The 27,020-nt window shown below is 35.5% G+C and overlaps 1 protein-coding gene across 9 annotated transcripts in view; it reads left to right on the top strand.

Annotated features, from left to right (window-relative positions):
- The window catches only part of NFIB (nuclear factor I B), a 238,606-nt gene that overhangs the window by 196,507 nt on the left and 15,079 nt on the right, over window positions 1-27,020 (top strand). For 3 of the 9 annotated variants that reach the window (XM_037142762.2, XM_037142759.2, XM_037142761.2), the window contains exons 7-11: window positions 2,064-2,198; window positions 4,698-4,882; window positions 8,900-9,065; window positions 12,164-12,246; window positions 21,889-21,977. In XM_037142762.2, coding sequence (XP_036998657.1) covers window positions 2,064-2,198; window positions 4,698-4,882; window positions 8,900-9,065; window positions 12,164-12,246; window positions 21,889-21,977 — 658 coding nt within the window. The remainder of the gene's footprint in view (window positions 1-2,063; window positions 2,199-4,697; window positions 4,883-8,899; window positions 9,066-12,163; window positions 12,247-21,888; window positions 21,978-27,020) is intronic. The other 6 variants (XM_037142760.2, XM_037142764.2, XM_037142766.2 and 3 more) reach the window with 4 other exon arrangements.

Genomic DNA, 27,020 nt, shown 5'->3' with positions numbered 1-27,020 from the left:
TGTTTTCAGACTTCGGTACAGTTTACTTTTCTGTTTGGTTGCATTTTTGTTTCTAAATCTTTGTTGTCTTTAAATTTGGTTGTGCAAGGAGGCACAGCATTTCCACCTACACCTCTATCTTGGCCAGAAGTCCGAGTTTAGGTAATTTTAAATGGCAAAACATAATGTTAACTAATTTCCTGTACTAATTGTATCATGTAGTCTTTTTTATGTCAAAACTTTATTCAGTAAAATGCACATTGTGTGTATATATATACTATGTGTGATGAAATTTGTGTTTTTTTTTCTGTTAGTAAAATTTATTTTAGAAATACAAACTGAAATATGTATAGGTGAAATTATGTGATGCCTAGGAATTACTTTGAAGCAATACAAGGGTAGGGAGTGTAGATGTGGTAAAGGTGAAATAAGATTGGCTATGCATTGATAATTGAAGCTGGGGGATGGGTAGTAAGGTACATGAGCATCTATTACTATTCTACTTTTATATGTATTTAAAATTTTGATAATAAAAATACAAATTTTAGTAGGCCTATGAATTTTAGAATATTTTAGTATAAATTTATAATGTTGGTAAAAATTAATACTATTCAAGGTACCCCTGAGGTAGTAGTATCAATACTACCCTAGCTAAATAATCAGGTATTATTTGTTTTAAAAATGCTCATGGCACATTGGTTGAAAATTGCTGATCTATTGTATTTGATTCTTTCTCTGATCTGATTTCAAGTTTTAATGATCTGTCTTTGGACAGTTATTAAATATCTGTGGAATGAGCGAATGATTGTATGAACACGTCCCTGAATACTTCTCCCATTATGGTGCTCCTTACACTGTCACTACTTTTTACTGATCCATATCCCCTCTTTAGATTCCAAGCTTTATAGAAGCTGAAATTGAATCTAGTTTACTGTTATGTTCCCAGCAACTAGCTCAGTGTCTGGAATAAATTAGACCTTCAATAAATATTTATGAATGAATATATTAATTAATCTATCTTCTTACGTAGTTCCCATGATTGCTGTCTCCACTTTGGCTAATTCATCCTCCATGTAGTTTCTGGAGGGATTGCCCTAAACTGTCAATGCAATCGTAGCTCACCCATCAATAGCCTTCCCCCAACAGAGTAAGCATTCAGTCACCATACACAACACCCACGGCCCCTTAGCATGTGGGTCTTGCCAGCTGCTCACTTCCTTCCTTTATCTCTGTTCCTCATTCTACAGACTATTTGTACTACGTGCATGTTTTATGGCCCCCTTCTTCAGAACATGTCCTCTCTCTGAATATGTCATTGCCATTCACATCTTAAATGTGGTGCTCCTAGCGGCACCTTTTTTAACCTGGGAGGCTGAGGTGATCACTGTTGCAGTGCAGTGAGGCTGGCGGAGGAGACAGAGGAGACGCGGAGAGCGCCTCTGCTCTCAACCCACTTCCTCCCGCTCAGCTGTTGACCTGTGTCTTATCATCATTTTTCCCCTCACTGACACTGAGTATCCCTACAGCAGCAATTACTCTTTTTGTCTTAACATCCTTACTCGGCAAAGAAAGGAACCAAATAAATATTTGCAATGACCAAATTAAGGATTTTTTTTCTGCTAAAACAAGTAGTGAGTTTTCCACCAAAGATGTTAAATGAATGATATGCTTACCATTGTCCCCAAAGGTTGTTTTTCAAATTCACACTGGGTTTTTCGCTGTTGTTTTCCACAGTGTAGTCCTCAAGTCAAAAGACAAACCCCTGAATCGTATAAATCTAAGAATAAAAAGCTGAGGTAAAAAACACCTTGATGTGAACCCAGGGGCCAATGATACTTAAATTTTCAGAAGTTCAAAATTTACTTATTAGTAAGAATCATCCTGGTGATAATTCTAACGAGGCAGTAGAAATTGTTTCTGACATGTGTTTCAAAGCTCCAACATAGCCAGATCTTTGACGCTCAACATAGAAGCCAAAATCACCAAAAATAATAAAGTGGTGAAAATTAGATCTACCATTGCTAGTATGAACCTTGTGGCTTAAGAAAGTCATAAAGCTTGGATTTTTCCCTCTTCCTTCGCAGATATGTCTTCTCCGACTACTATGAAGAAGCCTGAAAAGCCATTGTTCAGCTCTACATCTCCACAGGATTCTTCCCCAAGGTTGAGCACTTTCCCCCAGCACCACCATCCCGGAATACCTGGAGTTGCACACAGTGGTGAGGACTTTCAAACATAGAGGAGGAGCCTCCCTGTCACTTGCAGAGCCAAACCCTCAGGGTCAGAGTAGCGGTGTTTATTACAGCTGTGGTGGCCATGTTTTCTCGTCCAAGACAGGGAGGGTCACAAGCTGATCAAATGTTTTCTTTTTCTTATCAACATATGAGGAAAGATTTTCAATTAACCATACAATTAAATACCATTTAGCTATGTATCTTTAAAGTGCCTTTACTGGAAAGATTATAATCACAAGAAATTAGAAAATATGGGGCACGTGGTTATTTTCATTGTATCTTCAGGGTTGGTCTTACTTCCATGTATTTTACCAAGGCAAAGATTACTTTCAGAGTGTTGATGAATTTAGAGCATTTCTAGAAGCATTCAAATATACAGCCATTATTTCTGTATATATTATTTTCTTTTTTAAATTTTTTACACTGATTTTAGAGAAAGAGAGGTAGAGAGAGAGAGAGACCTTGATTTATTGTTCCACTTACTTATAAGTTCATTGGTTGTTTCTTGTATGTGCCATACCTGGGGATCAAAACCCCACAATCTGGGCATATCTGGCTGGTGCTCTAACCAACTAAGCTACCTGGCCAGGGATGTATATATTATATTCAGTGTCTGCCATGATGAAGTAACCACTTGAGCTAAAGCTGACCCTGTATATATTATATTCTATATGAAAATCAATATTTAGCTATTTATTTGGGAATGAAATTAATCAAAAAAATAAAAGAGATACTTTCTGTGGGCTAATATACTTGATGTTATCATTAATATCTTAATGTAAGGAGATGCTTTTTAGTCCAATATTTCATACCTGTACTTTAAAGAACAGTTACTATTAAGTCCTCTTTTAAAGATTAAAATGAGATATAAATAACAATCATCATAGAAATAAGCAATAACCTTCTAGGTTTGTGTACAGACATGGGTGTGAAGACCATGGTTAAACGGAGCTGAGATGAAAAGCACTTTGACACAAAGTGAAAAGATGCCCAGTTTAACTGAGATGTTTGTGTGTCCTGAAATTATACTTTCAAAAGTACATACTTCTTAAACGAAGTGATATTTTAATAATCATTCTCTGTGATGCATCCCTTTGATGGAGGATGATCAAACCTCAGTGTGTGGAAAGATTACCTGAAGCACTTGTTTAAAATGCCCTTTCTGGTGCCTCAGCCCTGGAGTCCTTCTCTGGAAGGTCTGTGGTTAGGCCCAGGAATCTTCTTTGTAACAGCAGTTCAGAAGATTCTGAGTGCCTTGGACATTATTGAGAAAGATAAGCAATATCCTTTAAAAAGCTTTTTGGGTTTTTTTGCACATAAGTACAAGTTAGAGGTAAGTTGTTCCAGATGATTTTTATTTATAGGTCATGGAAAGAATTTATTATTTCTTATTGTTTGCTACATTGTCTCATAAAGCACTAAACATTTATCATATGTGATTTCCTATGGTCTGGATCAAAATATTAAATAGAAACAGATATTTCATCTCCACTAGTACATACAGTGGACTGGTTGGTACTCTTAATTTGTACTTATGTGTTTCCCTCAACATTATAGAGACAGTGATCGTGCAATTATGCCTTCTCCATTTTTCAAACTTAGACATTATGGTTCAGAAACTAAACAATAAAGTGTGGTTATGCTAATGTTGAAAAGTTACAGTACAATTAAACATTGTCCACATTGCATATGTTTTATATAGTATTTCCCTTTATAAAATATGTGATTTATGTGTAAGTTAATGTCAGTATGAAACTATAAATTCATGTTTTGTGGGTTTTATTCTTGGTTTTATTTTAATATATTTTAAGGTACATTAGTAAAAGTTGGAGTGGGGAGAAAAATAGTTAAGGAATGGAGCTTTATTTTTGGTTATGAAAGAAACATTTTTATTAGAAGAAAGAGTTCCCAGGCTCTATGTTCAAATATTCACAGGCATTTATACAATGATCAAGTCATTATTCAGGGCATCATTGTTTATTAATTATTGCTTTCCATTGTACCCAACTGTTATCCAAGATGTATAGAGAAAATATTTACTTAAAATTGGATTGCACTTCTGTTTTGAATTTCAGTAGGATATTGTGGATCCCCCTGACCTCTAATTTACGAAGCAACTTAGTCTGGACTTACAAGACAAAGACTTTCTAATCAAAGAATGGTTCTGATGGGGAATAACTTTGCTTAAAGAAATGCTTTATAAAATATTGGCTTAACCTATGAGAGAGAAACTTCTTTTTTTAATCATTTGTAGATCTAGAAAGGAAGATTGTTAATTCCCTATAATGGGGGTTATGTCTATGTATGCTTAGCAGTACTGGCATTGAGAATAAAAGACTAACTGCCATTTTAGGAGAGTTTAGTTAAATCATGGGGAAAAATGAATAACTGTCATTTTTATAGTTTCACAGCGTTCTTTAGGATCAGTGCGGAGTGTTAAAGAAACAGCTAACGAGGCCATCTTTCCTCTTCTGTCTTCTGCAGTCATCTCAACTCGAACTCCACCTCCGCCCTCACCGTTGCCATTTCCAACGCAGGCTATTCTTCCTCCAGCCCCATCAAGCTACTTTTCTCATCCAACAATCAGATATCCTCCCCACCTGAATCCTCAGGATACTCTGAAGAACTACGTACCTTCTTATGACCCATCCAGTCCGCAGACCAGCCAGGTAAACATGAGAGAGCAAATAAGATTAGAGACTAAGGGAGATGGAACAGGTCTAACTCTAAAGACATGGAGCTTACTCAGTTATGTCTGGCAGAACTACAAGCTTTCGAAATCCATCTTCAGAAAGTGTCTTGGTGACTCAATAAGTTTTTATTTAAAGGTGACTGAATGACAGGTAGGAAGTGGGTTGCCCCAAAGGGGCACATTTGTGAAGATGTTTTTGGTTTGATGTTTTTGGATTTTTATTGACTGAAAAGAAAGTTTATGCAGAAAGTACATTGACAAAAAAGCTCTGACTGGAGTTCACACCTCTGGAATACCTGGCTTGACACAGAGACAAAATTTTTATTTCAGGCAGGAGCAAGGTATGCGCTAAAATAAACACACACAAAAGAACTTACAGTTGTATTTATAGACTAACTATTAGGTATTAAAATAAGCTTTGGTAATGTAAACATCCTCAGTGTTTGATGACTACTTGAATATTCTTTGCACAGACATGACTACATTTAACAATGAGTGACATTACCAGAAGTGTCTCTTTTTTTGTAAACATTGTGCAGCGGTTTTAGGGATTCATTGTATAAGTATAGTGACTCATGTGCCTTTCTCACTCCCTAAACATGTGGTTTCTTCTATGGAGAGGTTGTTTCATAGAGATTTGGGATAAGAAGATTTTCCACAATCAAGTAGACAGTCTTTGTGCCAAAGCCGGGTCTGTCAATAATCGTAATATCCAAAATCTGTAATGTGATTCTGATCGTATGGTCTGGTACTTGGCTCTGCTGTTTGAAACCAAAGACTTCTTATTATACCTCTTAATGCTCTGAGGGACTTTTGTAAACATTCTGTTACTAATGCTGTTCAGTTCTTAAAATGTTCAGTAAGTAGTATGTGCATATTAATTTAGAGTTGACAAAGAAAGCTCTAAAAAACAAACCTTTAGTCTAAATTTAATTGGTTAAAATGAAGCAAAATGGTCCTTTCTAAATGTTTTATTTTGAGTAACAACTATTTCACCACCATCTGGGTACCTTAAAAGTTACCTGTTCTTTTTAGATGCATTGACTAATAATACTAAGCTAAGTATACCAGTCTCAGGTTTTGAATCTGAAGTCAAACTATTTGTATTTTAGAATAAAATGTCCAAATGGTGTGGCACTTTTAACGACTGTAAAACTACTTACTAAGAAAAACAGTATGATCTTAGTATATCAGTTTAGAAATAAATTTACTGTTAGAGCATGGATTCAAAAGTCTAAGTTCCATAGAGCATTCTGCTAGACTCAGCTGGGAACAGTGCACACAAGGTCTGATTTTAATTTGTGTAGAATTTCCATGAATAACAAAGTCTAATTAAGACATCCATTAAAAATCCTTAACGTTAATTCAGTGTGGAAAATCTTAGAGTTCCATTGGATTTTTTTAACTGATGTCTTAATTAGGCGCTGTTAGAGGAAAAATTATGCAAATTAAAATCAGGCCCTTGGTGTTATGCATTTCTTTAATTATTCAGTGCTTGTTTTACATATATTTTAATGTTTTTATAAGTTAAGAGGGCATATTAGGTGATAATCTGCCTATATTGTTCTCAGTTTTTCATCATATTTTCAAGGTAAAGATCCAGCTTCTAAAAGAAGCATCTTACTCTGATCTCAATTAACACAAATATCCTGTCAGGACTTTGTATTATAGGAGCGATGTACTGAGTAGGATAATCCTTTCCTAATGCTCTTCAAGTTCATCTTCAGATGCAGTGTCTTTTCATATCAATAGTATGAAAGTTCATCTATTTAACAGTTTTAAAAGAGAAAGATTTTTGTCTAACTTCATCTGCTTGAACTAGTAGAAAACTGAAAACAAATAACCCTCTCATTCTTCTGACCCTGAGTTTCAGAAAAGTTGACTGTATTGGCTTGGGAATTCTTTCTTGGTCACTTTTATCATTATTTTTTAAATGGAACGTCTGTTGGTTCATGTTGATTCAATTCCAGTAGACAGCTTACAGAATGGGCATGCTGGTGTTGTATTCTCTCAGAACATTTCCTTAACGTTATTGTCACGCTTCTGTCCCATGCCCTCAGGTAGGTCCTGCCAAACTGTTTGGTGAACACAGTGTACAGAAATGCTTTCTTACCACAGAATGTACCACTAGTGATAGAACGAGACTGTTCTTTCTTGAGTGAGATCTATAAAGCAGTCTTTTGCAATGTTCAAATAAAGTTGATGGTCTGCTTTCGAAGCAGACATTTTCCCCTTGAAAGGAAAAATTGGTCTTTGTAGTTTACTACAGATTTTTTTAAGGAACATTATGCCTGCTTTTGATGTTTAACTCCACCTCAAAACTAATTAATTTGCATTTCAAGATAAGACTCTTGATATTCACCTTTGTAGCTCTAAAAATGGGGGAAAAATGGGGGGAAAATGAGTACTTGTTCACATGGAGTCACCCCCCACCCCGGTGTCCTCCAGCGCTGTGCTGACTTTGAGTGTTAAGTCAAGCAACTGGGATGCCTTGTCCTCCCCGTGGCAGTTTGGATGTTAATTACGTAGCTGCTACACCCATCAGAGTGAAACACTCATGCTATTTAATGGAATATTTTAAATAAAATTAGTATAGAGTTATAACTCTCATAGGCTTCCGTAGGGGGAAACTCTGGTCAATTCTCCTGACACAAAGTTAAATACTTATTACTCGTGGTGAATGGTGAGAATATTCAAGTCCATTTCTTTATAGAGTAAATGGTATGGCCTTTGAGGACCCTAACTGAAGCCCTAGTTCACATCTCTAAGTTACAGTATTTAAATGTTATTAGCTATTTTTTCTTTTGCTAAAGAAATGTCTACATGTAACTTATGTGCAGTTATTTAGATAAATATTCTGCTTCATTGCTTTCTTTGCTTTTAGCAGTGCAGATTATTAAGACTAAATATTTGTAGAGAATACTCTCATAGCAAATTGCTATGAACACATGCAGTGGAGAATTGCAATAAGAGTGTTAATTAAAAATAGCATGCTCTGTCTAGAAAAATACTTTCAAGTATTTTTTTTTGAACAGTGTACCTTTAGGATTTTATCTCCTAGCATGGATACTATTTTTGTACCTGGGGCTAAAACTCAGATAATAAAATCTTTTCTATCATTGCCCAGGGTATTTTCTCAGTTAATTCCCACAAGTGTCAACAATAAATGTTTTGTATGATTCTCCACACCCAGCAATGGAAAAGTAACTCAAATAATAGAGTATATTTGATTGCCCTCTGCTTGACTTCAACACATTTTAATTTATTTTGGAAATCTTTTATTTGTGCGTGTAAGGTCAGACCTTACTTTAATCATTGAAAATCACTGAAATTTTAAGTGATCTAAAAATCATTCTGCCTTCTTGTATTAGTAAATCATTAAAAGTTGAGTGGAGGTCCTAAAATGTAAATTGCCTAATGCGTGTCTGAGTGTAACTGTGTGTGAGCAAGAGCTAGAGGTTTGCTTGCAGAAGAATGGGCCTTGACTAAAAATGATGGAAATGACTCAGTTTGGTGTGTTCAGTAAGCTAGATATTCTTGTCTTCCTTGTATCAGTGATATTGTCATTTAGGTGAAAATTGTGTTCCGAAAGCCAAAACTGACTCCTTGTAGAAGATGAAGAGCAGAGAAGAAGCACTGGTTTTAATTCACACTAGCTCAGCAATGACTTCCACTTTAGTCTTCAGCTAAGCCTTTAAGTCTCGACTTGAGCTTTCTGGACGCTAAATGAAAGGCTCAGTTCTACCTGGCTCTAGGGGGTGTTGTAAAGACAGCTAACCTGTATCAAGTGCTTTGAAGGTGAAAACTTTTTTTAAGTGCTGCTGCTTCATATTACTACTAACCATGGATCACCCTCTCGGACCCAAACTTGACAAGGCATGTGTGGCGACGACACAGGGTTCAGGGTCCACTTGGCCAATATGCTGAGTGGAGTTGTTGGACAAGATGACTACCTTTTGGATTGTTTCACTGGCATTCTGTTTTTGTTTTGTAGCCTAACAGCAGTGGTCAAGTAGTAGGGAAAGTGCCTGGCCATTTCACTCCTGTCTTGGCACCCTCTCCCCATCCCAGTGCAGTGCGACCTGTGACCCTGACCATGACAGATACTAAACCCATCACTACATCCACTGAAGGTGAGGCAGCTTCACCTACAGCAACCAGTAAGTATTTCTGTAGGAAATGAGAAATGTCCATCAAAGACACCTTTGGATATCTGATCCAGGGTGGAAAAACACGGCGACTTTTCCAGCTACCCAACCAGATGGAGATTTCTCATTTACGTGGAACCAGCAGGCATGCGTTTGGCCTAGCAGTCACGTGCTCTCTCTTATCAAATTTAAGTCAGTGCATCATATTTGAAAAGGGAGAAGCTTAATTGTTTGAGTAAAGAGCTATAACAAAAATAATGTCATGCCTGCTTGTTCAAGGTATACATTGAAAATGCACTGAATAACATAATGCAGTGTACAAGGTTTTTATATCACCCAGAGAGAGATTAGATAATTGTTACTCATTGGAGCATTCCTATAGAAATCAGGTCCCTTCACAAGGCGGACTGAATCAGTGCCCCTGTAAGATAATTGCTTGTTTGCATTACACTGTAGGCTATGTCCTTGTGAGAAATCGGCACAGAGCATTGGGTACAGAAAATATCTCAGAGCTTAGTATTAGGCACATGTAGGCTACCTGCACTTTCTTTGTTTTCTGCTTAAATACAGTTTTTAAAATTATTTTGCGTATCCTAGTACATCAGGTACTGTGCTTTTTAGCATGGCCATAACATTTTAAATGTAGAGATTTAGCCAGTCAACTTACATAGCACATACCAATAACTCAAAGTATTCCTTCACTTCTTCACATAGAATACTTATAAGTACACAGGGAATTATCACCGAGTTTTTCAACTGGCTTTATCTGAACTACCACGTTCCTAGAATTGCACAGATTGTTAGTGTGGAGTGGATGAAGTTCCAGTCAGGAGGAATTAGCAAGCTCTCTGTCCATTATACATGCTATATCCTAAATTCAGAGCTTCTGTTATCTTACCTAGAGTAAGAAAATCTTCATGCTCTGCAAGTTCCTTTGTGAAATTACAGAGCCAATTGGAGGTGCCACTGGCTTTCTTCCTCTGCCATTGGAAGAACGTGGTTTTGGGTTTTTTTTGTGTTTTTTTAAAACATATATTTTGGGTGTACAGTGAATTCAGCATTTATTTTTCAAAATTAATGAGGCCCCAGAAACTACTGAGTTTATATAGGTTTATAGTTTTCATCAATAATGATTAAATACTTAGTAACTGGCTTGTTGATAAAGAGTCCTGCACTTGCCTGGATGCACACATGGATGAGACAGAGACAAAAAAGGCCAGACATCCTTTTGTTATAAAGGTTAGCTATGTGCATTACAGTCACCGAAACAGTACGTCCAGGGTTTAAAAGTGGATGTCTTGGCATTTTTTGAACAAACAGGTCAGCAATTTAAATAAAAGAATATGGAAAACAAGTATTTTTTGTGGGAATAGTTGAAAGCCTATCACAGGATAAATGACCAAAACCAAGTTCCAGAAACTTCTGGTACCTACTCCTTTAGTGATATTTAACAGATAGGATTCAAAGGAAGGTCAGATCCAAATGATTATAACTCACTTATGGGAGGACAGTCAGCCTGCTTGTTAATTATTGTTCTTAAACTCACACACAGGTTGATCAAAAGGAGACCTGATTTGACAAATAAAGTGACAAAATATTGAAAAGGTGGCGGCGTCAGCCCATTTTCCATTCTTGCATTAAAGAAATAGAGTGTGTCATTTTTCTTTACCAGAAACAAACTTGTAGCTCCAGCTACCCAGGCACCACTGATAATGAGAAATTGGTTATTGACTTGATCAGTCAGTGCAATTGAACATAACACAGAGGCCATGGAGACCATCTCATGGCTGAGAAGAACAAGTAGCACAGACTTGGTGCCAACTCTGTAATGGCTAGGCAGCTGCCCGTGCTGTGCACTGAATTCCAGAGACCTGGATACTTACTCGGGGCCACTGACTTCACCTGGCTGACCTTCCATGGGCCCTTTGCCCAGGAGTAATAAAAAAGTGAATTGTGAGCATTTTCACTATTTTGAAAAGTTAACGTAAAAATGCCTCAGTAGATCAAATCCTATAGTCTTTCATCAATGAACATGGCAGAATGACTGCATTGGTTTTTTAAAAAGTCTTTTTTTTTTTTAAGTTGATATCTGGGTTCCTCACTGATCTGAGGGTTTTAAACCAAACAGTTTAACTTTTTCAGAACTATCAGTGTAATATGAATGGAAAAAATTCAGTTGTTCTCCTGTTTCATTTGACATGGAACAATGGAATTGCTGAAGATACATTAGTTCTTTTCTCCTGAAAAAGAACCAAAAATCTTTAGGCATAGGCAGTTTTTTTGGGGGGGGTGTTGGAATTCACTCTGCCAAAATGCACCTGTGCAAAATAGTATTTGCAAGGTGAGGCCTTATAATTTAAGGAGTATTCACCATATGTATTTACTACCTGGTAGCCATGTATTTACAAGATGCCATCAACTCCAATCACCAGAAATGGACTTTTTGTGCTTCTGGAAAAGAAAGAATTATTTTGTTTTTTAAAAAAACACTTCTATCAAACCTAAGGTCATTTTCACGTTAAGTAAAATACTGAACTAATTCATTCTATATGATATAATAAAAGTAGGCTTCCTCTTCATATTGGTAATATTAGATTTTCTTTTTTTTAGTGAGACTTTTAAGCAAGACATTTTTCATTCTGCATCATCAAGCACATCTGCTTAAATCCAATCATTAAAAGCTTTCAATTATTCCTGACAGACTTTCAGTCTGCTTTTACATTTAGAATCATAGATCATCATTGATTATTCCATTATTAGACAATTAATAACTGATGAAAAGGCACATCTAGGAAAAGAGCCCTTCTGTTTAGCCAGTCCTTGGTACCCCTGCAAGACTAGCTGGATCACGAAATGTGAGGTGCCTGCACCAAACATTGGGATATGATGTACTGGATAGGTTTTTGGGGAGGGGGATAAAGTAGTTGATTTGAGGTCAACTATCATTTCTTTTATATCACTCAGTGTTCACTCAGACAAAGGAGGAGAAAAATAGAGACGTTTTGATTTTTGGTTGCAAGTCCCACTTCTCTGGGTTTCTTTTACATGGACAGGGTGTTCATTCTGCTAGTTCACAATTTTTATCTTTGTTTTTGTTCTTCCTTAATCAGCCTACACAGCCTCAGGCACATCTCAAGCCAATCGATATGTGGGACTAAGCCCAAGAGACCCATCCTTCCTCCATCAGCAACAGGTGGGCAAGTTTCCCCCAGGTGTGATGGTGTAGCCACGCTTTCGCATCGGTGCTTTCTCCATGCTGCCTCTCGAGCTGGACTCAGAACGGGGCTCGCGGGGCTGCTGAGAAACAAATCGATCATTTCACTCTCCAAATTATTTCCTCATTTATCCTTTGTTTCTTGCCTTTCTGAACAGAGTTTCTCAAACTGGCTCAAGACCTTTTCCATCTCTGTAGCAAGTACTGACAACAATCATGAATAACAGTATTTTAGCCAAACAGTAATTTTCTCTGTCTTATTGGCTATTGAGAATGTACTAGAGGCTACATTCTAGTTTCCAAAGACGAAAATTGAAAACTGATTTAAAAGCCAATTAGAGTAGAAGCAGTACACAATTTGTGTTTTTGAGCTTTCAGATTTTCCAGATGTTTTACTCCCCACTTTGGTATTTTAGTCTCAGAAGATGAGTTATGGAGTTAAAATCTCAGGCTACACATCCTTCCTGTTTTAATAGGTTTAAATTGGTTTACTGATTTCAGATGTGATAAAACACTTTTTTTGTTCTGCTTTCTTACATCATTTATGTTTCAAGTAGCATTTTAAATTTCACATCTCATTAATGCTGTAAATTTAATGCAAATGAAGTGTTTACCCAGACTGTGAAAATATACAGCCAGGATTAATGGTGGCTTATGAACAAATTAACCACAGTCAAAAGTGTGGACCATACCCATACAGAAATCCCATGATTCCAGTTACAGTATAACATAAATAATTGTAACCACTTCAGAACTTAAATATATTTTACGATGCATATGTTTGCTGTGCTCAAGTTTGGATAGCAGAGCAGTTTGACATGAACAGCGTGCAGAATATTACATGGGGAAAAATAGGCTATAATGAATAAGAAAGAGCTGGCATTAACCAACTTGCTCTTCATTTACAGCATACGTGTGAATTTTTACACGTGTAGTAAGCCTGCGCAGGTCCTCATGCGGGCTGCTTTTATTCTGGACCTGCCCACCTAGTTTACACTTATTGTGCCTATCTTAGCTGTGCTTCTGTGGAATTCTTCAGTCTTGCCCAGTTGCAGACTAAGGTGCCAGACTGCATATATTAAAGGTCACCACATGCAGAGTTCAGAGAAAAATCATAAAGATGATAGCTTATTCAAGATAACTTGACGTTTTGCCAGGTTTATAAAAAGCAAAACAAAACAAAACAAAAGAGTGAGAACTAACTGAAAACATCTGTACACGGTTACGAAAATACCAAGTAATAATTAGTGGTTTTGCCAGCCATTGGCTTTTCAACATAATTCTCCGGAATGCTGCTTTTTTCACCTCTAAAATTGCTGTAATATGAAATGTGTTATAATTACTATAATATGGTTCTATTTGACAAATGTATATGTTCATTGTATTTTTTAAAAAACATATGCAGGATTTATAGGTTTAGAAACTTGTTCTTTTAAAAATTATTCCACATGCTTTCAGAAATATTTTTGTCATGGGATTTGCATTATTCTTTATGACACATCTCTAATTTCCAGTTAATTTTTAATTCACAGAAATGTGCCTCCATTATTTAAAACTTTTGCCCTAAACACTTTTAGATTATAACCAATTCCATGTATTTAGAAGAGTCTTCCTCTCTCCCTGCCCTAACCTATGGAAGTTTTCATTCTTGTATCACTTATGACTATAAGTGATATATAGTCATATATTCCAGGACTATATAAGTGATATGTAGTCAAATATATATATATATTCCAGAACTTTATCAAAGACCACCAACTTGTTATTTAAGTGGACAGTGTCAAGTAAGATCCCTTATAATATAAATATGATTTATTTGATCAAATGTGGTTGATATATATGGACTATATAATGTTTAGTTCATAAATATCAATCACATTTTTCTCTCAAAAAAAACCTATATCAGCTTCATAGCTGAAACTGTAATGTTCAATTTTAAATACAATGCAGAAAGATAATTTGTCCTATATATAGTGAAGGAGTTGGTGCTACTTTTTGAATTGAAGAAGCCCAATGTATCAAATTCATAATGGGCTACAATTTTGAGGCATGAGGAAAATGATTGTATATGCGTATCATACTATACATGTATATTACTAAACTCAGGCTCTAGTTAAAAGCTTATTACTTTTATACTTTCAAATTTTAGAAGAATCATAGAGATAAAGTTTTATGTTTACTGTCCAGGAACAGAGGGACAGAAATAGTCTAAATGACTTTATTGGAGTAAAGGTTATTCTTTTCTATAACAGAAATGAGATTGATTTACTGTGTCCTTTCATTACTTTACAAAGATTTAAAAGAGACCACTCTTCTAGCAGCATGCTCTAAATGCATTTGGTTTAAAGTACTCAGTGATGAATGAAAAGGAAAATCAAGGGGTACATGAAATAAAGGTAATCAATCATTTTATATTAGCCAGGAGAAATTCAAAATTAGAAAGGCAATGATTTTAGTTTGAGAGGGCTCTTTTAAACATTCTCCATAGCCTTTAATATACATGACCTCTTAAGAATAAATATTGTCACCAGGTACATTCTTCAGTTCATTGGCGGCTGCTGCTTTATAAAGATGTATCCTTTTAGGTTATGAAAAGTATTGATGTGCATTGTAGAGTGCTATTTTTTCTTAGAAGAGAACTTTAATATACCCTACATAAATTAGAGCTAAGGATAAATTTTAAATTGCTGAATAATTTTGACTAGCATAAAAAAATCTTTCCACAAAATGACTCTAAAGCAGAGCTTTCAATATTGAATGTTGGCATTTTTAAATTGAGATGGAAAATATTAAAATTAACCCTGTATTCCCCTTGGAAGAGTAATACATTCCTATTCGCCAATCTGGATACTAAAAGTATATGCCTTTATACCCATTAGCTTGGTACACATGCAGTTGTTATTAGGAGTTATGCATTTCTGTGTTCATTTGGATGATGGTTATTACTGATTAATATTGCTTGCTGACTGCCTTGAAATACTAGTTTTTTTCTCTGACACAAGAATTTACCTGTCACTGTAAATATATCTCATTTGAATCTAAAAAATAAAATCACATAATCATGAGTAATATTTCAAAAAAGATTCATGGAAAACAGTTGATAATTTAACATTAAAAACAGTTCTAATGAATCATAATCATCTGCTCATGCCAGCTGATCAGGACTTTAAAATTTTTCTTTATCTCTTAACTCCATCTTGAGTGCTATTTAAGGCCTGGAACTAGACTGTCTTTGGGGTGATTGGCTTAGTTCATGCATTCTCTATTGGCATGCGGGAAATAAAAATCAGGATTTCAATTGGAGCTTCATTCTTCTTTAACTTTTCTATTGGAAGATGGTGTGGTGGCTTAAAGAACTCATGGGTCCTGCTTTGGCAAACTGAACTCTTTAGTATCTGCTGAGAAATGTATTTTTATGATGTAGAATTTTTCAGGGGTGTCAAGACCTCCTCTCTGATATAACTTCATAGAAGTTGAGTAAATGCAATGTTCCCTTTCCTCCTACATTTCGTGCACACACTGTGCACATTCATTATGATAGGCAGTGAAGGAACTCCATTTTCCAAGTTTTGTCTTTAAGAAAAGGGGAGCTGTGTAGCAGAGTGAGGGATGTTGCTTAGAAAATATAGAAGTTATTTTACAGTCCAGTCTAACAGTTTTGGCATAAGTGACGAGTATGAGACAATTTACTTGAATTAGTACCAATTTCTTATCTGGCCAACCTTATAATGAATTAGCTAAATTGAAGACCTTCTTTCTTTGCTATCGTAGAAAGTTGAGTCATATAAGAGGGTCTAGTTAACTTGATTATCAACATTATATTTGAGTGTAAGGTCATAATAAAATATTAATTTTTTACTGTTATACACCAATATGACATATAAGAAAAAACCTTATTGCCAGTTGGAAGTAAAAGTTTGTGACAAGAAGCTTCTTGTTTGGAAGTAAAAGATTATTATATGAACCAGCTATTGAAGTGCTGGTACAGATGATACCTCTGATACAGAGTTGAGATTTTAGATGACACAGATGGGACATCTTCCCTAAGTGGGACAATAAAGTCAATTAAGCTCTAGTTTATGTCACAAGGCTTATTTTCATAATCTCAAATTATAATCTCCTGACTAGGTCTACTTATTACAGCTAATGAGTGAATGGCCTGATGAACTCAGGCCCTTCCTTGCGTTACTGATCACAACTGCATGGATTTTACTGGTGCTTGAGCTTTGGCATGCTACATCTCTTGCATGACTGTATAATGCTATTATTTCAACTTCAGTGACTGGGCTACCTTATATCAAAATCTCGAACACTTTTCTGAATATAATTTTGTAACTAGAATCGGAAAATACTGTTCACTACACTGAAAATTTCTTTTACACCCAATGATTCTTTAAATACATTGCTTTTGTAGAAGTTTGAAAAATTAATATTTTAATGGAAACCTCTATACACTATTTGTCCTGGCAAACAAAATGGCAAAGCCAAAGTTAGGTACATTAAAACCACTGAAAGGTAGCTTTTTTTATTAGAGGCAGGCAACTGGAAGGACACAAGTGGACAATCAACAAACGTTTCAATAAAGCCAGGAAGCAGGCTATCAACACTTGGGCTGTTCTTATTGTGTCTGTTATCATAATTGACAGCTTGACGCAAAACCCTATCATATGACTTCTGGGTAGGTATGTAAATGGGTAAGAGGTCACTTTTCACATATGCTGGTTGGAAAGGAAACACATTTAAAGGAAGTTTCAGTCAAAATAATAGCTATGCAAATGTTTAGCTTTTGAATTAGTTCTTAAATTAAAAAAAAAACACCTAAGGTCTGTCTTTTTTCATTGTTCATTTATTAGGTAACATACTTGCTAGCAAAGGCTAATGTCCAGATAAACTACCTAATGTAAAAATAAAATTATGATTACTAAAACCTTAAATTTTAATAAACAAAATCACGAGGGACAGGTGATCTTTCCTGAAAATGTTGAATTTAAAACATCTAAGTTGAATCAGTGAAGTAGAGGAAATTCTAGTGGTTATACTAATACATGTTGTAGCTTTAAGTATTTGGGGGAAGGAAATGGTAGAAAAACAATAGTGACCAGCACACCGGTGTCCTGGGCAAGGACCGGGCATTGGGATTCAGGAGGTTCATTTTAGTGTTGACACGCACAAGGAATTTCTAACCTTAGGCACGTCCTTAAACCTGGCTGGCTTTTGTTCTTATTTTGGAAAGGAAAAGACAGAGGTTGAACTACCCAATCTTTAAGTTCCCTTGTAACCTTAGACTTTACAAATTAAAATAGCTTCCATCTTAAAAACAAAACTTTCATTTTCTAATCCTTATGATTTATGGTCAGTAATGTTTATTTAGTTCATGGACCATACATATTCACTTAATTCTACCATGCTAATTAAATTAAACATCAAGAAGCATGGGTTTCAGAAATTGACATTAGAAGTAACTCCAAGGTATTGGGATGGCCTTGAATATCTTTTAAAAAAATATTTGTTATATGTCTCAACATGTAACAATTTAGTAAGGCAGGCTACATCCTATTCATTCCCAGCCCCAACCCCTTTTTTTAAATCTCCATGGCAGGTAATTACTCATAGTAATTAAATAAAATTCTACTAATCTAAGTGTTAAAAGGAAAGTATGAATATTGGAGTGTTAATCTTTTTAAGTACCTCCCTTCCCCCTCCCGCCAAAACCTGTTCTACTGAGGCTATCTGGAGAAAGGAAGAAACCTAAGAGAACAGAAAATACACCTTTCAAGATATTCCCTTGAGATCATGGTACACTTTTAAAAAAGTGAAAAGGTAAATTTGCCCATGTTGAGTATGCTGCTTACAGTTTGATGGTTTATTAGTTGAACTGAAAGCTGTTGTCATCAAAAGGGACTGCACACCAGACTTTGCTGAGTCTAACAAAGTAGAAGGTTTTGCTTGCCTTCTTTGTTTTGTTCCCAAAGCTAATTGCCCAACATTTAACAAAAGCCCAAGTTCCTAACAATAGAGGGCCCTCATTTGAATAAGCCAGTTCTTACTCTGAAATCACAAGTGATATTGATTCTTTGTAATTATCAGCTACTGACATATTTGAGTGTAGGTAGGAAAGGATAATGATCCAATTCTTAGATGTTTCCCCGTGTGCAGTTTTTCTAAGGGAAACTGCAAGGTCCCCATCTTTGTCTCTGTGAGACAGTCTCAGTCAGGTTGGGAGAGGAGTGGGGTTCTCAGTCCGCAGAGCGTGGAAGTCCATTCTAAGAGCGTGAGCAGTGACATCTTTACCTTCAGTTCTCTCTTAGTAATTTGGAGTATGTTCCACCTGTTACCTGTTCACTGACAGCTCTTTCAGAGGAGAATCTTCCTTATTTTACATTTTGTTTGCTTTAGGAATTTTGGGCATAAATTGTTTGAATATAAAATTTACCTTAATTTTGTAAACAATCTAATTTCCTATTAGTAGGTGTATACAAATTAAAGAATTAAAGTTATGTATATGAGCATGCATTTCTGCAAGGATATATATATATATGTATATATACATATATATATATGACGAGGTCTGTCAAAGAGTCTATATTACTACAAAAATAAGAATTATTACCCCTCTACACATACAGACACAAAACTTGAACAGGCTGAATTTCTAAACTAATCTGCACCTGCTGTTTGAAGTTTGATTACTAGTGGAGGAAAAAAGTAATTCTTATTTTTGAGGGAAAATACTTGCAAAAGTTGTGTTATTAAACTTTAGAATACCACTCAAAATTAAAGTTTTAAAATTTAATTAAAAATAAATTGATAGCTAAATTACATCACACAGTATAGAAACTGAGGAATTACCACACCAAACTCAAATAATATCATCTACTATTTTAAACTTATTTACAGCCTAATGTAAAATTCATTTTTGTTAAAAAATACTGAATTATGCTAGTACCGTGATCACTTAACAGGCTGCAAAAAGATGCTTAAATACGCCTATTAACACGGTATTAACCTGGAATTTGTTTAAAATTTGCTGAGTCAGGACTGTCTTGCTCAAACAAGATTCTTAGGAATTGATTTTATTAGAAATTAGTTTCATGGAAATTTTCAGTGAAGAGGTGCTTTTTATATTAATTATTTGTTTTCCCTATCTATAAAATTCCCTTTACATTTTTTACTTTATCAGGAGGTTTGCTAATTCAAAGATGCTTTATGTAAAATTAATTAATAACTAATATATTTTTTAAAATGTGGAGAAGCACTTGCTTAAGCAACATACTTGAAGTAAATTTTAACATGTAAGCACACATACACATGCCTCCTCAAATTTTTGAAAATGTTGACGATGCCAGCCCACAGTCTAAATAGCTAAGAAGCTTCAAATTGTATTTTACATTTTCAGTAACTGAAAGGAAATTAATTCAATACAAATTACTATCCCGTCCATTTCTTTGGCATTTAAATTATTGTTAAAGACATTGTGATCATTTTATATCTACTTAAGCATCGTTTTCATGTGGGAGATAATGCCCCTGTTGCGTAGATCTGAAATAAGACAATGGCGGCTGCAGCCAGGTTGAATCCCTGTGATACCACTCTCAGGAGGAAAAGTCCAGAAGTACATTAATTGTGAATGTTCCACATGAGGCCAAGGTTAGCCCACCTGACATTTTGGGGGATGATAAAGAAACGAAAAATTAGCAACATGGACAATAAAATACTGACAGTTTACATATGCATCCTTCCCAGGAGACATATCCCTACAGTTGTTCGTGAGACTACAAGCCAGTGAATGAATAATATTTAGGTTCACCTGGTTTTGTGCAAGTGTCTTCTGACATCTACTTCAGTCTAACCTAACTGCCTACATATACCCTTATCTTACTGAGAATATTTAATTGACTCCAAACTAGAATTTTCATTCACTAGAGCGGAATCAGTAAGTGACTCCTTTGGTAATCTTTATATAAAATCAAATTCCTTGGACAGTTTCGGATTATTTGCATAGTACCCCTTTTAAAAAAATACATATTTTGAAATAGACGACTGGTTGACATGTTCTGCAGAAAACCAATTTCAGATTGCCCCATCGCACTGCATTTGTAACTAGATGACCCAATTTGGGAACGTTTTAAACGTCTTGCCATATTAAAGCGCTGCCTGTTTGATTTAAAGCTATGCATTAAATCAAGTATGCATTTCCTCCTCTATGCAAGTATTATGATCAATTTTAAGACTACTTTTATTCTAATTTACCTTCTTTACTTACTTGTGGCTTCTTTATGACATGTATCCTGAGCAGAATCTCCATATCTGTCAGTCTGTTCATCTATCTACCTGTTCCTTCATCTACATTCAGTGATTTTTTTTCAGTTCTTTAAATTTTCAAATTGGTTTTACCTGAAATATCCATATAATTAAAAAGCATGTTTTAGAGATTTTAGGAGGTATTTTGGAGCCTCATAAATCTGTAGAAAAATGAGCAAGAACGATTCTTCTAAGAATCCAGAATCACTTTTACTTAGCATGTGTAGAAACTGGAGAGTATAACAAGAAAAGGAAATTCTTCATAGCCAATTTTTTTTAGCCATAACATTATCAGAAAGGATTAAAATAATTTATCCTAAGTTTAAAGGCACTTTGGCTGCAATCATCATCTTTCAGGAATGCGCACTGAGATAGAGCCAGCAAGGTGTAGGGGAGGGCTGTGAATAAGTCATCTTTGAATGCGAGATGCAGGTAATTTACAGCACAGCTATCTAAAGATTAAAAACCATGATTTTCCTAGTGTTTTTCCCCCCAAGCCAGATAAGTTTACTTTCTTAAGCATAAAAATAAGCAATATATCTTTTCAATAAATCTGCTAGCACTGTAGGGCAGCTGTTAACCAAACAGAACTGGATAGGGTTACTTGAACAATACTGAAGGGCAGAGCTGATGATTCGGAGATCTGGGAAGAATTTGTTTCAGTTTGTATTCAGTGTACTCCTCACGCTATTCAGATATGGTAAAGTATTTTAAATGCCATTACTGTGAGTTTAAAATAAAAGTAGGAATTCTTATCAACTCTTTCTAAAAAATGCCACTCGGAATAAAACAAAATTTGTGAACATCTAAAACTGAATACCTTGATGCTTCCAAACATAAGTCAGGGACAGTGTCGGAAAGGTGGGGCCTTCCCCTCTAAACTGCATGTCTTCTATGTTTTGCAAACTGCATGCTTGAAATGATTCTTTTACTCAGTGCAGATTATTTGGTGTGTTGCATTTTTTTAAAAGCCTTTTTATTTTCTTTTAAAATATATCTTTCTATTGAACATTAACGTTTGCTTTTATTGCAGCTCAATTTGTACTCTAATAATGGCTAATTGTTATGTTCTAAGCACTTGTTTCTCTTGTATGCTTTAATTAATAGAGAAGCATATTGTAATAGCTTTTTCTGAAAACAAGTCTAGGAATTTTGCTTTTCAGAGTCAGGTGTTTCTTTTGCTTTTTTTTTTTCTTTAAATTGCTTCTTGGAAAAGTATGGTTAATGCCATGTACAGTACTAGTTTGCATGTGTTCATTTAAATACTAAAAACTGTAGTACTGCTCGATCCATATCTGACTGCTAGGTTTCAATTGACAGCTGAGGATTTGTGACTGGACCATGAATCAAAACGGCAGGCATTTATACCCCAGTACCAGTGAGGATACATTGGGAATTACTTGGCAAAGGTAACATTTTAATTATTTCCAACCCTACACTTACACTTAAAAATTACATGAGCTATAGTGTTTGTTTTAACTAGCTTTATAGATAATATATGTTAAAAATTTAGTTGTTTTGGATATACCATCCCTCTTTCTCTACCCTCTTCCTTTATTTCTTATATAAATGCAAGTTTAAATTAATTTGGGATTATAACATATGCTAATTAATTATTGGAATTTCTAAGTTCTATGAAGTATTTAAAATAATTTATAATATTTTCCTTGAGGGGGGATTTTATACTTAGACTTTAGGATCTGAAATATGAAATTGGTTTTAGGAAAGATTTTTTTTCTTTTAGCATTGAGTTTTTACATTATAGGTTCTTCTCATTTCAGTTCTTTCCTGGATTGTTAACTTTAAGCCATTTTATAATTCATTTATCCCCCTGTCAGAGGGGAAAAGCTAGAAGGAAAAATTTTAATTAGTCCATTTACTGTTATTAGCAGCACTCATAAATTTAGGAGTGGGAAGATTGTTGGAATTAATAGCTAAAAAAAAGCATTTGGTTTAAATAAAATTTTAATTTCTGTTTGTACATTGGTGTGAGTCATTGAGAATTGACTTTATTTGGTTGGCTGAGAAAATGATTCTAAGACTTCATTTTCAAAACTAGTTTTGATATTGTCTCATGTATGGGTTTTAGTAAGTACTGTCATGTATTATTTTAATAAAGAACAACTTTTGTCAGCTTGACAATTTAAATAATTAAAATTCATGGTATAATCATATGTAACAAGAGATAAAAATTTTCAGAAGAGAGTGAGGTAATCCCACAAGGAGTTCACCAAAAGTAGAGCCAACACAATTTTCCAGCCCTGCCGTGATTGTAATCCTGTTTACCGAACGTGCCTCTGCTAAAAATACGAACACACATATCAGCTGTCAGTGGGCCACACATCTCCATGTTGTGCGATAGAAACTGCTAAACAGTTTAAAAGAATGAAATTAATAAAATGTCCATTTTTCTTCAGGTGAAAACTAAGAAAATTAGTTGGACTCTGTTTTAAAACCTCAAGTTTTGTTAACACACTACCTAAAATGAATACAATACGACTTTTCCTCTTTTGACAGATTGATGAAACACCCACTTTAAAATGTAGACATTTTTACATGTTTTGATTTTTCTCCAAGAAACTTAAATATTCCTCTAGTTGAAAAAATACAATATATACTTACGAGAAAGAAGTTAAGCTTAATGAGAACAGCTCATTTAAAGTTGTAGTAATTAACACTCTTAATTAAATTCAATGAAAATATTCTATTTAAATTGTCTTAATAGGTATTTTAAAATTAACTTAATTAGATATGATAACACTGTTTAGATTTGATTTTATTAAATAACTTCCTTCTATTCAATACTCTGTTAGCAAAATGGTCCACGTCAGCACATAAATCTTATGGTTTACAAGAATTGCACATTCAATGTAGTGTGTTTGTGGCTTTCAATGTGGCTGTAGCTGTGTAAGCTTTCAAATCCATGAATTATTTATATAAGTAAATGATTGACATTTACTTATCTAAAATAGGATAGTACCTTGAAGGTACATTAAAGCCAAATAAGGACATAAATTATTGGAAATTTAAAGTATAACTATACCTAGTTTCTAGTAATTTTTTCAAAGAAAAAATTGATATCCCCCAAAAAGGAAAAGGTGAGTGGACCAGGAAGCACCACAGAACACACATGTGTTGGAGCGAGTTAATGTGATGACTACACGCGGTTCCTAGGAGAACATTGTTTATGTTACAAATCCTCTTCCCCGTGAAAGAGTGGTGCGATAATCAGTTTCAGGTGATAAGTCAGGAAAAACTTCAGAATCTATTCAGTTAAGATGTCATTTTCCCCCTCTCAAAATTTTAATTTTTAAATTAGTAGATAATTATAGATAGATAGCCTTAATGATCTGAACAGCTTTAAAAAGGTAGCTTTTGGTTTTCTTCTTCCAACTTCATTGTGATTCAGAAAGCACATGATTGGTAATGGCATGTGTCCCATTCATACATTTACATTCAACAGGTACTTACTGATCTCTGTGGTGGGCTGACCCCAACGCTGAGCTACAGATGCTTAAAATCTAAGCACCATACAGTTCAGAACAAAATTACTCAAATGAGACAGCAGTTTGCTTTGGTATAGTTTTCAAAAATAGGCACAAGTGGAGTCCATATTTGATAATACGCCTCAGCATGCTGTGGCACAGCATATTCATAATATATGTATGGTTTATAGTTTGTACCCTGTGGTTATTTATGCAACTTAAGTTTTTTTTCTAGAAGGGATACTGCAAAAGAATATCATAAGTGTCTGTAACACTACTATTTTTAATGCAGATAACAGACATCTAAACTTTTAGGGTACTGCTACAACTTTAAAATTATCTGAATAAATTAAAAATATATGAGCAATGTAGATCTATTCAACCAAAGAATCAGATAACCTGCCTTTGTCCTTAATGGAATAAAGAAAACACGAGTTTATTTTTGATGTGGTTGTTGCCTTTTCTTTTTAACAAAAGGCAATCCCTAGAGACTTTATAGTAGAAAAAACAGTCAAAGAAAGTGTTTCGTTTTTTGTTTGTGCTTTGGCTTCACTTTGTTTTATTTTGTTTTGATTGCTTGTTGCCATTAATCTGTTCATACAGTCACCGTGGTTGCCCCTGTTCTGCTTTAGGCCAGGCCTCCTGTGGAGGTGTTTCCACGTCAAATGCAGCCCGTTTTTCCCGACTGAAAATGGCAGTGCCCAGGGGGCTGCACAAGTGTAATCAAAGCTGGACGGTTTCCTCCATCCTCCTCCCTGCTGGCACCCTCACAGCCCACCCCGACCCCTCCCCCTAACCCCATCCCCACCTGCCAATGTATAAACATTCCCCTAGGAACCAAGGCATACATTTGGGGAAAGTTTTTACAGACTTACCAGGTTGCAACCCTGAAGGTGTTTTGTTGTTTTGACCCTAGAATTTTGTGAGTTGTGTCTGTGTGTGTGGCTTGCACCTGTGTGAATTTTTCTGTCTAACCCAAAGGTCAGGTATCACAGGGCATGTGGAGCGAAATCTGTTGGTGAAGGGCTCGCTTCTGCTTGAGTCGGGAGGGGCCCAGCTTTTGCGACGGTGGGGGAGGCGGATAGGTGATGAGTTGCGTATGTCGTTCATAAGGGCACTGTTGTGTCTGAGTTTTGTCCTCCAATGTGTATAAATTACATTGTTGCATATGTGAGTTATGTGAGTATAAACAAATACAGCAGTTAACTCCCTAACTGGCTTTCTTTCTTGAAACTATAGCCAGAATATAGCTCCTGCTATCGTGCTATCGAATATAAAAGAGCAATATAATTGAATGAAAAAGAAAGCCGAAGGACAATCCAAGAATAATATAAACATAAGTTATTTTAAAACATTGGAGGGAGTGCTTTATGCAAAAGAGAAACTGGATTTATTGTTTCATTCCCTCTCTCCCCCTTCACCCCTTTCAGGAAAAGGCAAAAGCCACAAGTGAGTGGCTGTATGTGTCTGATTGCTTATATAAACATAGAAGAAGCCTTCAGATGGCTAAAGTAAACACGCGCGTGTTACTGAAGGATATGTTTACACAAACCATTTGCTCAGCCTCTGAAATAATGAATAAATGAAGAATTTTACTGAAATAATTGGAAGGATTTTTGTGTTTCTGCTGATGCCATAATTGAATGGCACCAAAGAGACTTTTATCAGCTATTTTACATGTTACATGTGTTAGCAGTTCCTTTCTATGAGTTGAATACTTCATTCTGTAGTTACTTTACACATGTTTTTGTAAGAAATTGTCGTTTATTACTGCAATTCTAGAGAGTTGCTTGATTTCCCAAGAGAAATTTAGCAGCCAGTAAAGATTGTTTGGATCTGGTTGGTCTGGAGAGGGAGGGCAAAAAGGAAGGAGCGGTGGCATTCATTTCACACACACACCGTTTGTGTAACACTGTCCCGAACCTGCCACTTCCTTGTGCTGCCCATCCAATTGTCCTTGTAAGATGTGTATTGTCAGTGATTTGAGAATGAATGTTTAAACAAAGTAATCTTCAGTATAGGTTTGTGAACCATATGTTTGCATATAAGTGTATATGTATGTGTGTAGGTGAGCACATGGTGTATGTGTGTATATGCGTATGTATACACATGTGCATATGCATGTGTGTGGTCAGGGGTATACTCACATAATATACATATGGTACTTGTATGGTAAGGGTAGTGCATGACATAGCCATAGGTAGTATTAAGAGTTAACTTTTATTTCAACATTACATTGAGACCATCTCTATGAATCCACTAGTTAGCATTTCCTGCTCTCAGTTTGTTATCTTGACACATAACTGCAGTGCAACAGCTGGGTTGTTCCTGGAGTTCCTGGGTGGGGGGGGGCTTTATTCTCAGAGTGCTGAATTTCCTTTTCAGCTGTCAGTTTGAAAGTGTGTTTGAAATGCTCAACTTTTTACACACCATTCTGGGCCCCTAGCACCACTCAGGGACTGTGGTAGAAATGCTGATAAGGTAGATGAACTGAAGAATCTCTGTTTCGAGGAGAAAAATTGCATATGACCATTGTTTGGTAACAGGGCTGCTCTTCTCACTGTTGTCGCTCTTATGTTTGAATAATCTATTTAAAACAATTACTCTGTTCTCATCAAAATTATTTTCACCTGTTATGAAATCCAAACTAGATATGTGACTGTTCTTTAAAATGATCTGACATGGTTTTCACCCACCTGCAGTATCTGTGATCTGGCTGTTGAAAACACACTGGGATTTGTTTTAGTTTTGCCTAACTTTCCCCATTTATAAAGGAAGGTTTGTACAACACAACGTTTCCTTTTTATCTAGGAAACTCTTCAGAACACTTCCTAAGAAATTAATTGTATTCCAGCCAGACTTGCATGCTGCCATCCCACAGGAAATGGGTCAGCAATCCATTAAGATGCCATTAGATAATCTAATTTGGAACTTAATCTCTAAATTAACCATGCTCCATACTTGAAG

Source organism: Artibeus jamaicensis, unplaced genomic scaffold (assembly GCF_021234435.1).
Source record: "Artibeus jamaicensis isolate MK-2021 breed Jamaican fruit bat unplaced genomic scaffold, CSHL_Jam_final scaffold_1964, whole genome shotgun sequence".
Lineage (NCBI taxonomy): Eukaryota > Metazoa > Chordata > Mammalia > Chiroptera > Phyllostomidae > Artibeus > Artibeus jamaicensis.
Note: the sequence above shows the minus strand (reverse complement) of the source record. Positions and strands in the feature narration are given on the sequence as shown.